General features: G+C 41.1%; 1 protein-coding gene across 1 annotated transcript; it reads left to right on the top strand.

Moving 5' to 3' along the window:
• Nucleotides 1-2,234: 2,234 nt before the first annotated feature.
• On the top strand, nt 2,235-11,448 carry lin28aa (lin-28 homolog Aa). Its single transcript, XM_087172610.1, has 4 exons — nt 2,235-2,244; nt 3,071-3,276; nt 7,423-7,607; nt 10,558-11,448. Exons 1-4 carry the CDS (start codon nt 2,235-2,237, stop codon nt 10,775-10,777), a joined length of 621 nt encoding a protein of 206 aa, XP_087028736.1. The 3' UTR covers nt 10,778-11,448.
• The last annotated feature ends 1,182 nt before the right edge of the window (nt 11,449-12,630 follow it).

Here is a 12,630-nt window from a genome sequence, read left to right as displayed (position 1 = left end):
CCATGGAAAAACATTTTGCGCCATTGTAAAGTAGATGCTTCGTTTGAGGATCAAGGTCATTCATTGTAACTTCTTTCTTTCTTCCATCAGATTTATTCGTTAAACTTATTAATGTATGTCAGGTTTTTCCAAAGGATTTTTTCAACGTCTTGGAGTAGGTCATAGATAATAAATTATAGTATTATATAATATTATTGCAGTCCATGTAAATAATTTTAATACCACAGGGAAAGGGGTTGTCTTACCATCTCCCATCTCGGTGTCTCATAATAAAATGTCGTTTTCCAGTCAAATTTAAATAATAATTATTAGCTATTATGAAGTCAAAATTATCCATAAACCAAACAAGGTAAAAACCAAGGAAGTTAATACGTGCTTAAATTAGTTCAAATGTTGCGTTACGGGTGTATTCAGCTTGACAGAAAAAACGTTTCTCATACACTTATTTTAATTTCCCCCGTGTCTTATCTTGCATATCTGCCATTTCAGCTGGTCGTAGATTATATTACAATCCTTCCCCGGCCAAGAAACCTGTTTATAAGCAAACTGATTACAAGTTTTTTTATGTAATGAAATCACTGGTACGGGGCATATCCTTCTCTGATCTGTGCTGTTCTTATTTATATAATCGGGTATATTTAACTGTAAGTCAGTTATGTAACGTTTGCGACCACATATAGGCTACACAAAGAGGTTTGCGGGTCCACAAGGGGTCGTCGTCGTAGTTGTGATGAAATCGACAGGTCACCTCTGCAACATCCATCAGGCGGTTTGTAGGTGCACAGAGGTGGAGCTGCAACCTCATTCACAAAAACTACTTAATTCTTAAGATCAATTTCAAATTAAATCGGTGTGTATCTATATGTATTTTACAATTACACTTTAGCTTTTTTTTTTTTTAACAATGAATTAGCCTACCTCTGCATTAAGTAATTTATGCTACCATGTTTATAAGTAATTATTAATAATTTGCGTTGGCTATAAAAAAAAAAATCTAGCTTTTTTTGTTATTTCAGATTTATTAGTGTATTACATATTTCACTGTGGGCTCGGTTAGCGGATCACTTTCCTCTGTCTTTGATTCATCCATCATCCCACAAGGACACCAGTCAACATCTTAACATGATGTGATCAATCACTATTGATCCGTGAATTCGTTTGACCAGCCTGGCTTGTTTCCACGCTGCCACCTTGTTTTGTTTGTGTGTGTGTGTGTGTGTGTGTGTGTGTGTGTGTGTGTGTGTGTGTGTGTGTGTTTTAACCGTAAACTTTGGTCTGCTTTCATTTTCTCCTATAGCTCTAACTCATCAGCTCAGTTTGACTCAGTTTAGCCGTTGCTCTACTGCGTTCAAAGAAAGAAAAAAAAAAGAGAAAACCCTTCCCCCTCCATGTTTCATCTGGATTACCATTACAAACCTTTCTTTGGCATGTTAGGACAGCAGCTAACCAACTCAGTGATCACAAGGAAACACATTACAAGAGACAAAATATGAGGTAACATGGAGCACTAGAAACTTAATCTCGTCCTGTTAAATTCATTCCTAATTTAAAAAAAAAAAAAAAAAGAAGAAAAAAAATTGATGTTTTAAAACATGCAAAACCAGGTTTTACTCTTACTTCCTTCTTCCTATTGTCACCCCACTATGGGTACATGTAATCTACTGCACACATGTACATGTAGCTACCTACATAACATTTAAAAGATTTATCACAGTGTAGCCTAAAAGTAAATGTGAATCCAGGCCATTTTACTGTCATAACACAAACAATTTTCAGACATGACACTGATCATTGGAGAGTATCTGAATAAAAGCAGGTTGACCATGTTTCATACACAAATATGTCTTAGTCCTGCAAATGAAACAGACTACCTTACCACTGAATATATTAGTGCTATAAATGACATTATTGCAAACTCTTCACTGAATTTACCATGAGAACAGAGGTCGGGATGGAAATATTATTTTAAAATATTTGAAAGATAATTCGTTAGAAGTGATTGGTCACTTCCCACATTTGGGCCCTTCCATCACACAATATGCAATCTAATCCTTGGGGACTATAATTGTGAATCACGTGGACATGACCGAGAGTGTGGGGGGTTTGTTGGATTGGAAATGGTCATTTGTATTGACCAGCAGAGCTGACCACTGCAGGGGAGCGAAAAACGCGTTTTCAGTAAACAAAGACGGACGCGGTAGCGGTGAACACTGGGAGTAAACTGGCCCTCAAACATGGCAGAAGGTATGTTGGGAGTTTTTGGGGGGGAGCTATCTCTGTGAATGATTGAAGTGGTTTCTGAAGAGGCTGGGTTTCCTTGCATTGTGTTTGAGATTTTTTTGGGGGGGATTCTTCAGCAAAATTTCTGCCTGGTGACCCCCCCACCCCTCATTGTTTAGGGGGAATAGGTTGCCAGCCCTCTTTTGTTTACCCCCCTCTCCCGCTTTCCCTCTGGCTGCGCAGCTTCTGCTTTTCACAGCATTTTGCATGAAAGTGGCAATCTGTGAGGATTACCCAGCTTGAGGGTTAAAAAAAAAAAGGATACTGTAGCTTGGGTGCTAATTTTGACTCAACGCAGAAGTGAAGACATGGGCTCTGTTTCTAACCAGGAATTCCCAGGTTGAGTAACAAAACAAGCTTCTTTCTTTCTTTTCAACGAGCTAATTAAGCTGTTTTCTGGTGGACTGTCTATCTGATTGTAATGGCACATTTTCCAGTTTGTTCACACGTGATCTGCAATCCGTGGTTTATCAAAGCATTAAACGCTCTTTAGAAATCCTGACACCAGGCAGCCTTCAAGATCACTTATTTTGCACAAACTCGTGGCACAAGACTACAGCTCAGTCTCCTTCTTTTAATGAATACGTTGACCATTTTAATCAAAGTGAAGGCAAAACAGCAGCCTACGCTTGTTACTTGTGTCTTCATTTCATCAGTCCGTATTGATCAGTGATGCATCAGCGCAAGACAATGAGAAGAAAACTTTTTTACGGCTTTTGTACCTTGCTGAAAGTATGCTATTTTTGGAAAGAGTACAAAAATCCTTTCATTTGCAACAGCACGAGTTGAGTTAATGCAACTTTACATACACTTTTCATTGCAGGAGTGTGTAAGACCGAGGAGGATGAAGGACCGAGCACCGAGGAGGATTCACTGTCTTTCCACGGGGTCGGCGTGTGTAAATGGTTCAACGTCCGCATGGGTTTCGGGTTCCTGTCCATGACCAACCGAGAGGGAGTGCCACTGGACGAGCCGGTTGATGTATTCGTCCATCAGGTAAGATCACCCTCTGCTCGGGGGGAGGGGGGTGAAAGTGTTAACTAACGTAGCAACACTGGCGTTTCCTCTAAACTCAATTACTATTTCGGTCTGGAAATGTACTTTTCCCTAAGCAACAGCGGAAGCGAGATCATCCCACCTGTTTCCAATGTTGTTTAATTAATTTAGATTTTCTTCTCCAACCTAATTGGCTGCAAGCTGAAATAAGTCACTAGACTTTGTAAAAGAAATATACTGGAAAATATAAGGTAAACTGTAATCTATCTGAGATTTCGATATGTTTCATTAAAGTAAATTTACGTGATCAGTTAATCTGGTTTGGACTGGTGGTTTTAACGCAGTGGTGGGTGTTTCTCGCTCAGGGCAAGACGTGTTGGTCTGCGGGCCACCCTCGTGGTCTTTCAGAGGGACACTGATACAAAGTGATAGAGAAATGAAAGTGGTTACACCTCTGCAGACAGACAGATCAGGTTGAGACCAATGCTTAAAGGATAGTATAGGTTCTGTGTGAGCTGCATGGAAAGTATTCCTCACTTTCATGTTCACTTTTGAACATGAGTGGATTTCATGTTTTTGCCATTCCTCAGTGCATGTCTCCATAAAGTGGGAGCTTTTAAGACAATTCACAAGTTATTTGCGGTAATGGATACATAATCAGGATAATTGAGCACTTCTTTTTTAAGGTTAAAATGTGCATTTTAAACAAATTTGGCATAATACAAAATAGTTGCTTAACATATATTTTATCTAAAAAAATTGTCATGCTATGAGATAGATATAGATGTATTTTTACAGTAGGCGATGCTCTGACCAAATATTTAATTCTTCACTTGAGGTTTAATTGTTTCTTTCTCATACTGAAGAAATAAAAGAAATCCCCTCTTTTCACCAAGGTTTAACCAAAACCCTCACCCACCTTGTAAAAGTGTTAATGGTAAAGTGGGAGGTATGGCTAGGGAGGCGGGGGTGTGTTTCCCTCCTACTTCTCATGTGAGTGAGCGCCTCCACTGCTTGTCTGATAAGATAAAGGCTTAGCATGTGAATGAGAGGAGTCCCCACTAGCTGCTCATTCACCTCAGGTTCCTGTCATAAAGTGATTAGAGAGTCTTTGCTGTCTGCTCAATCCCCTCTGTGTGTGTGCGTGGTGGTGTGTTTCTACCAGTTTTAAAGAGCAAAGGGGGTATGCGGTTTTACTTGAGTTAAATTTCCTTGTCCACACACCACCATGTCACCACTTTCGATGGCCTCCAGCTGTGGATATATTTCCCTAACAAAGTGCACACATCCATTTAAAGAAGGTCTGCCATCCATGGTTTATTCTCATTAGTTTGCATGTTCTCTCACTCAAGCAACTCTTATTTGTGTCCATTTCCCTGCAGAGTGTTTTCTGCTCAATGATACGTATAGAAAGATTTAATTGTTCTGAGGAACAGTTGTAACTGAAATATTGTTTGGGTGTACACAGGAAGTTGGTGATTAGTCATTTTGAAAACCAAAATGTCAGTTCAACCGGGGACGGAAGCTTAGTTTTGTGCTCCAGCAGGTAGAGAGGTTTAAAAAGACAGTATAAAGAAGTAGTTGGTGTTGCTCCAGGCTCAATGCCAGCTGCTTAAAAAAGTCCAGTCCAGTGTGCACAACCTTGTGTGCCATAAAAACAAGTTGATTACTGCTCCAGAAAAGTTGTAACCTAAGCAATAACCTCATTGTGTTTCATCCAAAAGAAAACCAATGACTTATTTCCTTCTCTGTCATAAGAAAAGTTGGACACACGCGTGTCAATGACAGATGTACAGGGGTTATAGCAACGTAAAAGGCTTTAGCCCTAAAATTAGTGGCCGCTTTTCAAAGAAAATTAACTCCCAGGGTCCACCGGCCTTTGTGCAGGTGGACAATAGAGCCACGCATCTGAATGAAGCACCCCTCGGCCGTGACCGAGGCCCTCTTTGTCTCAGCAGCAGTCCTGCTATTGTCCCTCACTGCTCTGATGTCTTTCTCTATCACTGGGCTTCTAGACAGATTCTGGACTGAGTTTACAGTAGACCCCCCCTGATAAAGCCTCAGCATCAGGTCGTGCATCCAAGTGTAAAGGCCACACTCTGATCCTGTACCTGTGTGTTTGTAGGTCTGTGTGTGAGTGTGTGCTAATAACCTGATGTGGGCATGTGGCTGGTGAGGGTCCGTTAGGGGGGTGGGGAAGGTCACACATGGGAGAGGAAGTGGGTTAACGGTCACCAGGGCAGAGAGGCCTGATGGGATTGGGGCTCTGTGGACCTCCATGATATCACTCAAATATCATGGCTCACAAATTGTGTATCGTCACCACTCAGGACTTTGTAGCACATGCTCAACTGTGAGTGAACATCACAGGAATAGAGAAGATGGGGCATTTGTTTGTTTTTGTTTTCTGTTTAATGCAGAAGGCGTTGCAGTTCACTTGAACCACTGGCTGTGTTTGTAATGATTCAGCAGCATACATTTTGAGTCCTGAGGTGTCCTAACTGGTTGATTAGCCTGAAGATGTGTCTACGAGATTTAATTCTTGTATTGTTTAAATCATATCCTGTATTTAAGACTTCTCCTGTTGGGTCTGAATTGAAACGTACCCTTTAGGAAGCTCAGTTTGATTCCTAGTGGTTTTGGCAAGCACAGAGTGCAGTCTGTTGCTCATGATTGATAGAGAAATGTGACTTTCCTTAAAATTTAAGAGAGAAGATGGGATTATTGTCTATCAAAACAAACGTGCTATATCACAGATCTTTCTTCCTATGCCAGCCTGTGATGGCTGACAATGTGGTGACAATTTAATCTCTCACAAGGGAATTTTAGAGAGGAGTTTCCCATGTTGTGTTAACCAGTCTTGTGGGTTTATCCTCAAAAGCACACCACACCTTCCTTCGCTTCATCTCTATTTTCTTTCTTTGGCTATCAGAAATGTTTTTTGGAAAGAAAATTGTATTGAGGGGGACTTTCTTGAAGGTCACTTCAGGTGAACATTTAATGAATATGCAGGTAACCACGGGGCTAGGTTATTGTTTACTCTCAACATGTTTGAACCACCAGTTTCAATGTTGCGCCATTGTTGATTAATTAAGCCCCTTCAATGTTGTTGTTGATCAACGCATTTCTATCAAAAAAAAAAAGATGTCACATATTCAAGCACTCATATCAAAAGGAGATATCAATCATTTGTGCTTTCCCTCAACTTTTATCTTCCACGTCTTTCTGCCAAACAACTATCCAAGGAATGTCACCCTGACCCCCAACCCCCCAGAGAAGCCACACTGCCTTCTCACCCCACCCCCAACCTCAGCATTAACTCCTGCATCCTGCAGTTTAGGGTTAGTGGTCAGTGTGTTAGTTGTGCTATTTGATGTGAGTGGGAAGAGGGATGGGGGGTGGGGACAGCAGTGTGGAATGCTGTTCCTCCAAATGGAGGGGGTGGGTTGAAGGTTATCCTCATCAGGTTTAACACCCAAACACAGCAGAAAGACAAAGCAGCATTAAGGCAATGGTGCAGGGCAGTGTGTGTACAAACTGCGCAGTAGAGTGGGAACAGCAAGCTTAGTAGTGCTTGTCTATTTATCAGGTGAGACATAATGATCACCTTAAAATACCAGACACCTGATAACACCTATCAGACTCTGGTGTGTGTGTGTGTGTGTGGGGGGGGGGTTTCCATTTACCTCGGAAGTCAGATGTTAGAGCTGGGAATGATGTCACACCTGAGTTGACTGAGTTCTAGTAGAGCAAGTCAGAAGCTTGTTAATATTGTTGCTTGCTTGTTGTTGGTATTGTTAATTATACCAGCTGATAACAAGGCATTACTCAGTATTGCATACAAACACAATAGCAACATGTCCATAGACGGGATTTGGACAGTACTGTGTGTGCGACTCATTTAATGAGATACAAATAAGACAGATGTGTTAATAAACGCTCCAGTTTAAATTTTCTACTGGGGACTTGGAAGTTCCAACTTCCCAGTTGAAATGGAAATCACCAAAAGTCTCCACAGCTTATTCACCTGTTTGTGATTTGACTCTTTCTGTCATATGAAAAAATGCAGGGCTTTACACACCACAGAATGCAAGTTCCACAAACCCCAAACAATAATTTTGATTCTCTTCCTGTGTTCCCTTTCAGAGCAAGTTGCACATGGAAGGTTTCCGCAGCCTAAAGGAGGGCGAGGTGGTCGAGTTTACCTTCAAGAAGTCATCAAAGGGCCTGGAGTCTCAGCGAGTTACCGGACCAGGTGGCATCCACTGTCTAGGCAGCGAGCGAAGACCCAAAGGAAAGAAGGTCCAGAAGCGACGTTCAAAGGGAGATAGGTAAGCAAGGATGAACTGGGAGAGAACAGGAAAGACATTTTTATTTTCACTCATTTGAAAAATATAAGTGTCAGATAAACAAAAAAAATGAGTAAAGTGGATAATGTTATTTGCTTCTGTAAGATGTTGGCAACATGGTACACCTCATTATTTTATTTTCTGCTATGTTGGATAAAAAGCCATGAACACCAGGAGGAATTTTGCAAAAAGTCAAGCTTGAAAACTCTAAAGTAATGAAAGCCCAAACCCAAGGCTGCTATTCATTAATGCTAACACAACTAATTTCACACACTAAAATATACTGAGAGGGTCTCATACAAAGTTCCTAGTATATGGAACAAGCTCCATAAACTGCTACTGTTCTGTGAAAATCATTAATCTCCAAAACATCGATTTTTCAAAAATGAGTGATGTTTTCATCTTTGAGATGATGCATTTTTTTCATATAATTCAATGGGTTTTCAAATTGTTTATTTATCTTAAGGAGTATGCAAGACACAAAGACATATATTATCTATCCACAAAAATCAAAATCAGAAAAATTGGAGATTGGACAGCAACAAATCATGCACGCTAAATAGCTCAACAAACAGTCATTGTTGTGTCCACTTTGGATCAGATATACAATGGTGTTTTAGTTTCTCCCCATTTTCCTTCCTCTTCCTCAACCCCCACCTCTAGCCCTAGCAAGGGTCACCAGCAGGCTTGATGTGTGACCTGGATCAATAACTGTTTAAATCTGCTGGCCCCAAGTGAATTCACACCCAATGACTCTCCCTCTCTTCCTAAACCTCCTCTACCACTGTGATTTGCAACTCCAAACCCAAACTAATAATTCAAAAATCAATCACAATTCAAATAACACAAACATTAATATATAGAAGTTCTGAGCTTGTTGATATTCAAGAACTTTCTTCTTTCTACTTGACATGATACGAGTAAGAATGTCTTTGGTGGTGCTGGAAAAAAAAATACAATTGCAAAGGTTGTGATTTTCATTTGAACTGAACATGTGCATGATTCTTGAAAAATGAGAGCTAAATTTCATGAGTCCAGGTCTTATGAAAGTTACAAAATGGAAAAAACTGAACAATCTATCTGCAAATATACAGTATCATAATTCTTACCCTTTTCTTCTGAAAAGTTTCATTCAAAGGCAACATTGCCCCTCCAAGTAAAAGGAGCAAAGGGGGCCTTGATTTTTGGGTCCTTCTTTGAATATCAATATAGCGCGGGGTTAGAGGTGTATCAACTTCCCCCCCCTGTCAGTTGTGATTAGAGCCAGAGAGTAGTCAGTGTGAGAACAGAGATCATTACCGCCTCAAAGAGTCCTGGGAGGCCTGCTGTGGTTCAATAACTCTCTCTAGACCACACTGATCCATGGATAAGATATTGTTACCCTCTAGCGTATTTCATTATGCAACACAGGATGGTGATTCATGGATTTGTAAATGATTGATTGATCATATTTATAGCCAATAGTTGGATATCTTTGGGACAGGAGTAAACAATATCATGTTTGATGCCACCAGAGTGAACTGCTGTTTTTTAGTCCATGTTTCATAGACCACCTTTGTGAGTGTGTGTATATATGACTGAGGGAGGGGAAAAAGCTCCTGTCCATTTAATTGATAACAGATGCAAGAGCCTGCGCAAGGGGGTGAAAGGTCACTGTTGTCATGGCAACAACGTATGAGTAAATGCAAGAGGGCTGGGGGCTGGGATGGGATTGGGGGTTAGAGGACTGAGGAGAGGGTGGGGGGGGTCAGGGTTCAGAGGTCATTACTGCAGCTTTTTTAGACAAAGGGGCCACTTCCCCTTTCCTCCTCTTGCCTCCTGATAGATGCTGATGTTAGGAGCTTCTGTGATGTAACAGTATAGACCTCAACACCAACCCTACGGCCGTCGCTACAGAGCTGCTCTGACCCCTTGGAAACCGCCCTGTCATAACTTCATCTGCTGCTACAGTGGTGGCAGGGGGTCCGCAGTGGCACACACTGACCGACCCACGCCCACCACCCATCTGTCTTCCGCCCCTGCACACGTGGCCATTCTATAGATTATGTTCGAACAGAGGTGGCCGATGGCACCCCTGATGGCTCCCGCTGACCCCGCATGGTGTTCATATCTAAAGTTCAATGCTGATAAAACGGATGTCTTACACAATAGAGTCCAACGGGAAGCTTTTGGCAGTGACAAACTGACAAATAGGGCAAGCTGTTCATGATATCTGACATAATACATGCCATGGAAACCACAGCTCTGTAGTCCGCTTGAATATTTATCCCCTCCAGAATTTCCTGCTCCCCCAAAATGCTGCTACTAAAAAAATGTAATAACTTTGGTCATAATTTTTGACCAATAATTTAATAAACATGATGTGTTTTGAGATGTTCAACCTGGTGTGCTCCTCACAGAGCAGTGTGGTGTGACCTGGAATGCCCTTGTGAGATTTATGCAAATGCCACTCAAGTCACACCTAGTGAAATGTTGCCATCTAGTGGCAAACAGGTGAAACATAAAGTCTCCTCTTCACTCAAAAATTGGTTTTGGTAATTGATACTTCATTTGGATGTTTAAGCTTCACTGTGCAGGATGATGTATGTGCAAAGTTTGACACCAGAAAATCTGTTCATCCATGACCAGTCATCATCACACAGCACAAAGACTAGTGGGTGAACATAGTGGGGCATTTAGCAGCTTAATAATCAGATTTTTCCCTTAGGAGTAAGTGGAGACCAAAAATCAAGTTTAAGGGTTAGGGTGAATGTGGATGTTGCTCTATAATTACTAGATGTGTAAATAGGCATCTCTTTGCTTGAAAGCAATCCATATCAACTCAAATGTTGATGATATGGCAATGAGGTGATCAAAGCTTATTAAGTGCTAAAATGATAACTGAGGGTTTAAGCACACATTATATCTGACTGAAGGCTGTTGGCTCTTGTAGGTGCTACAACTGCGGAGGCCTAGACCACCATGCCAAGGAGTGCAAATTACCACCCCAGCCCAAGAAGTGCCATTTCTGCCAGAGCATCGACCACATGGTTGCCAACTGCCCAATCAAAGCACAACAGTCCTCACCGGGTTCTCAGGGAAAACCGTCCTCCTTGAAAGGAGATGAGGAGGAGCACAGCCACTCGGCACTGCCTCCTGAGACCGCCGATTAAAATGATGAATCGGGCAACACTGACACCGGGGAAGCACAGAGGCCAATCAAACTGCTTTGATGGGATGGGACACACGACCCCCTTCCACCTGTTGAAGCTGCTTTTGGAACTACCTCAGGTTTAAAAAAAAATTTCTCATGAAGAATGTTGCTGAAGTTTTTTTTTTGTTTTGTTTTAATTTGGTGTAACACTCAGGAATACTGCTGTATTATTGCACTCAGGACGCTTTCTAAATATTTGAATCACTGCTGTTTTTTGAGGGTTTTGAGATTGTAGTGACTAATGCCATTTAACGGATTATCCTAATAGTTTTTTTCAGAATCTGCGATTTCTTTTTTATGCGATACTGTGTCTCTACTGTGGGCATTATACCTCTTGTTTTTGCATAATACTTAGTTTGCGTGTTTAGTATGGAGCTACACTTTTGCTGCCTTACCATTTAGTCTTCTTCCTGACTGTTACACCTCACTATCCGACAAGGCAGAGACGTGACAGTTAGTACCTCTGTAATGAATGTTAGCTTGCTCACGCATGGGGAACGGGAGGGTTGATGAAAACACATGGGATGGGTTTTAGGGTATAGCTATAGGCAATGTATTGGCATTTGCTAATATTGCAATTGACCATCCAGTTTTCCTGAGGCCAAATGAATGTCGGACCAGAAGTGGTTTCCAGCTTTTGGTCAGAGTTATTTTGTTGTAATTTCATTATTTTCATCCAGCGTTTTGCTGGCTGACTAAAAGTGCACGATCTACCTCACTGGTGCATGTTTGGTCTGCTACTAAAACTGTCATCCTAACTGCTGATGGTAAACCAAATATTCTCAGAATACATCTTTGGAGATTGTGATTTGAATTGGGATTAAATCAAATCCTTTTTGCACTACAGTATTTACACAGGATTAGCCATTAGTTGTATTATACCTCCTTAAAGAGTCACTTAACACTCCCTGAAAAGCTTCAGTTTTTGTTGACATCCAGTGGTTGAACTTCTCATCTTGCTGAGGTGATGCACAGGTGTACTCCAGGATCCTGTGATATCTTTCTTCAGATAACTTATTCACCTGGCACACCTGGCCAAGTTGGAATGAATGTTGGATTTGCGGCTTTTGAAAAGTTACACAAATTGTCAGACAGACACAGAGCGTTTTCTGAAGCTTTTTGACAATCCAACAGGCATTTCTTACATCGTATGCTTGGCCACTTACATCTCAGGAACCTATATGTAGTCAGGTGTGGTCTGTTGTACTGTTGATATAGAGTGGTACTATAGCTTCAAGCTACATCACAGTGTGGAGTGTGGAAAAACATGTTGTGATCATTATTTGGTAGGGAATGCAAAATTATTAGACTGGGTGTAGTAACTCTTAAACAGAGAAGGCAAAACGCTGCTTTTCAGTTTGGTGTTAAATTATTCTTTAACCTTTCTGGGAGCTGGAAGTATTACATTCGTGAACTTTCCATCTACACTATATTCTCATTTTATTGGCTGCTGTGTGAAAGGCTGCTGCTTTTTTTTTGTTATTACCTCAACATGGATTTGATAGAATTCCAATGAATGTGATACTAAACCCAAAACATGTACAACTTACTTTCTAATAAGATACTTGACCTGGACTGAGTTACTGAGGCGTCCAGCTAGCTCTCCTCTTGATACTTGAAGAAAACGAGGCAGAATCAGACATGATGTTGCCAGTGGGAAGGCTGGTGTTTTTGTTTATATCCAGTGTGATCCATTTATAGGTAGTTATTTAAGACATTACCTCCCTATAACCCTTTGTAGGGTAATAGTTCAGGAACACCAAGCCTGCACGGAGGAGCATGTAGAACTAGCTAGCTAATCAGCATTTTACT

The sequence above is a fragment of the Seriola lalandi genome, unplaced genomic scaffold (assembly GCF_002814215.2).
Source record: "Seriola lalandi dorsalis isolate HSWRI2012SDOR001 ecotype SW California unplaced genomic scaffold, Sedor1 jcf7180002053444, whole genome shotgun sequence".
Classification (NCBI taxonomy): domain Eukaryota; kingdom Metazoa; phylum Chordata; class Actinopteri; order Carangiformes; family Carangidae; genus Seriola; species Seriola lalandi.
Note: the sequence above shows the minus strand (reverse complement) of the source record. Positions and strands in the feature narration are given on the sequence as shown.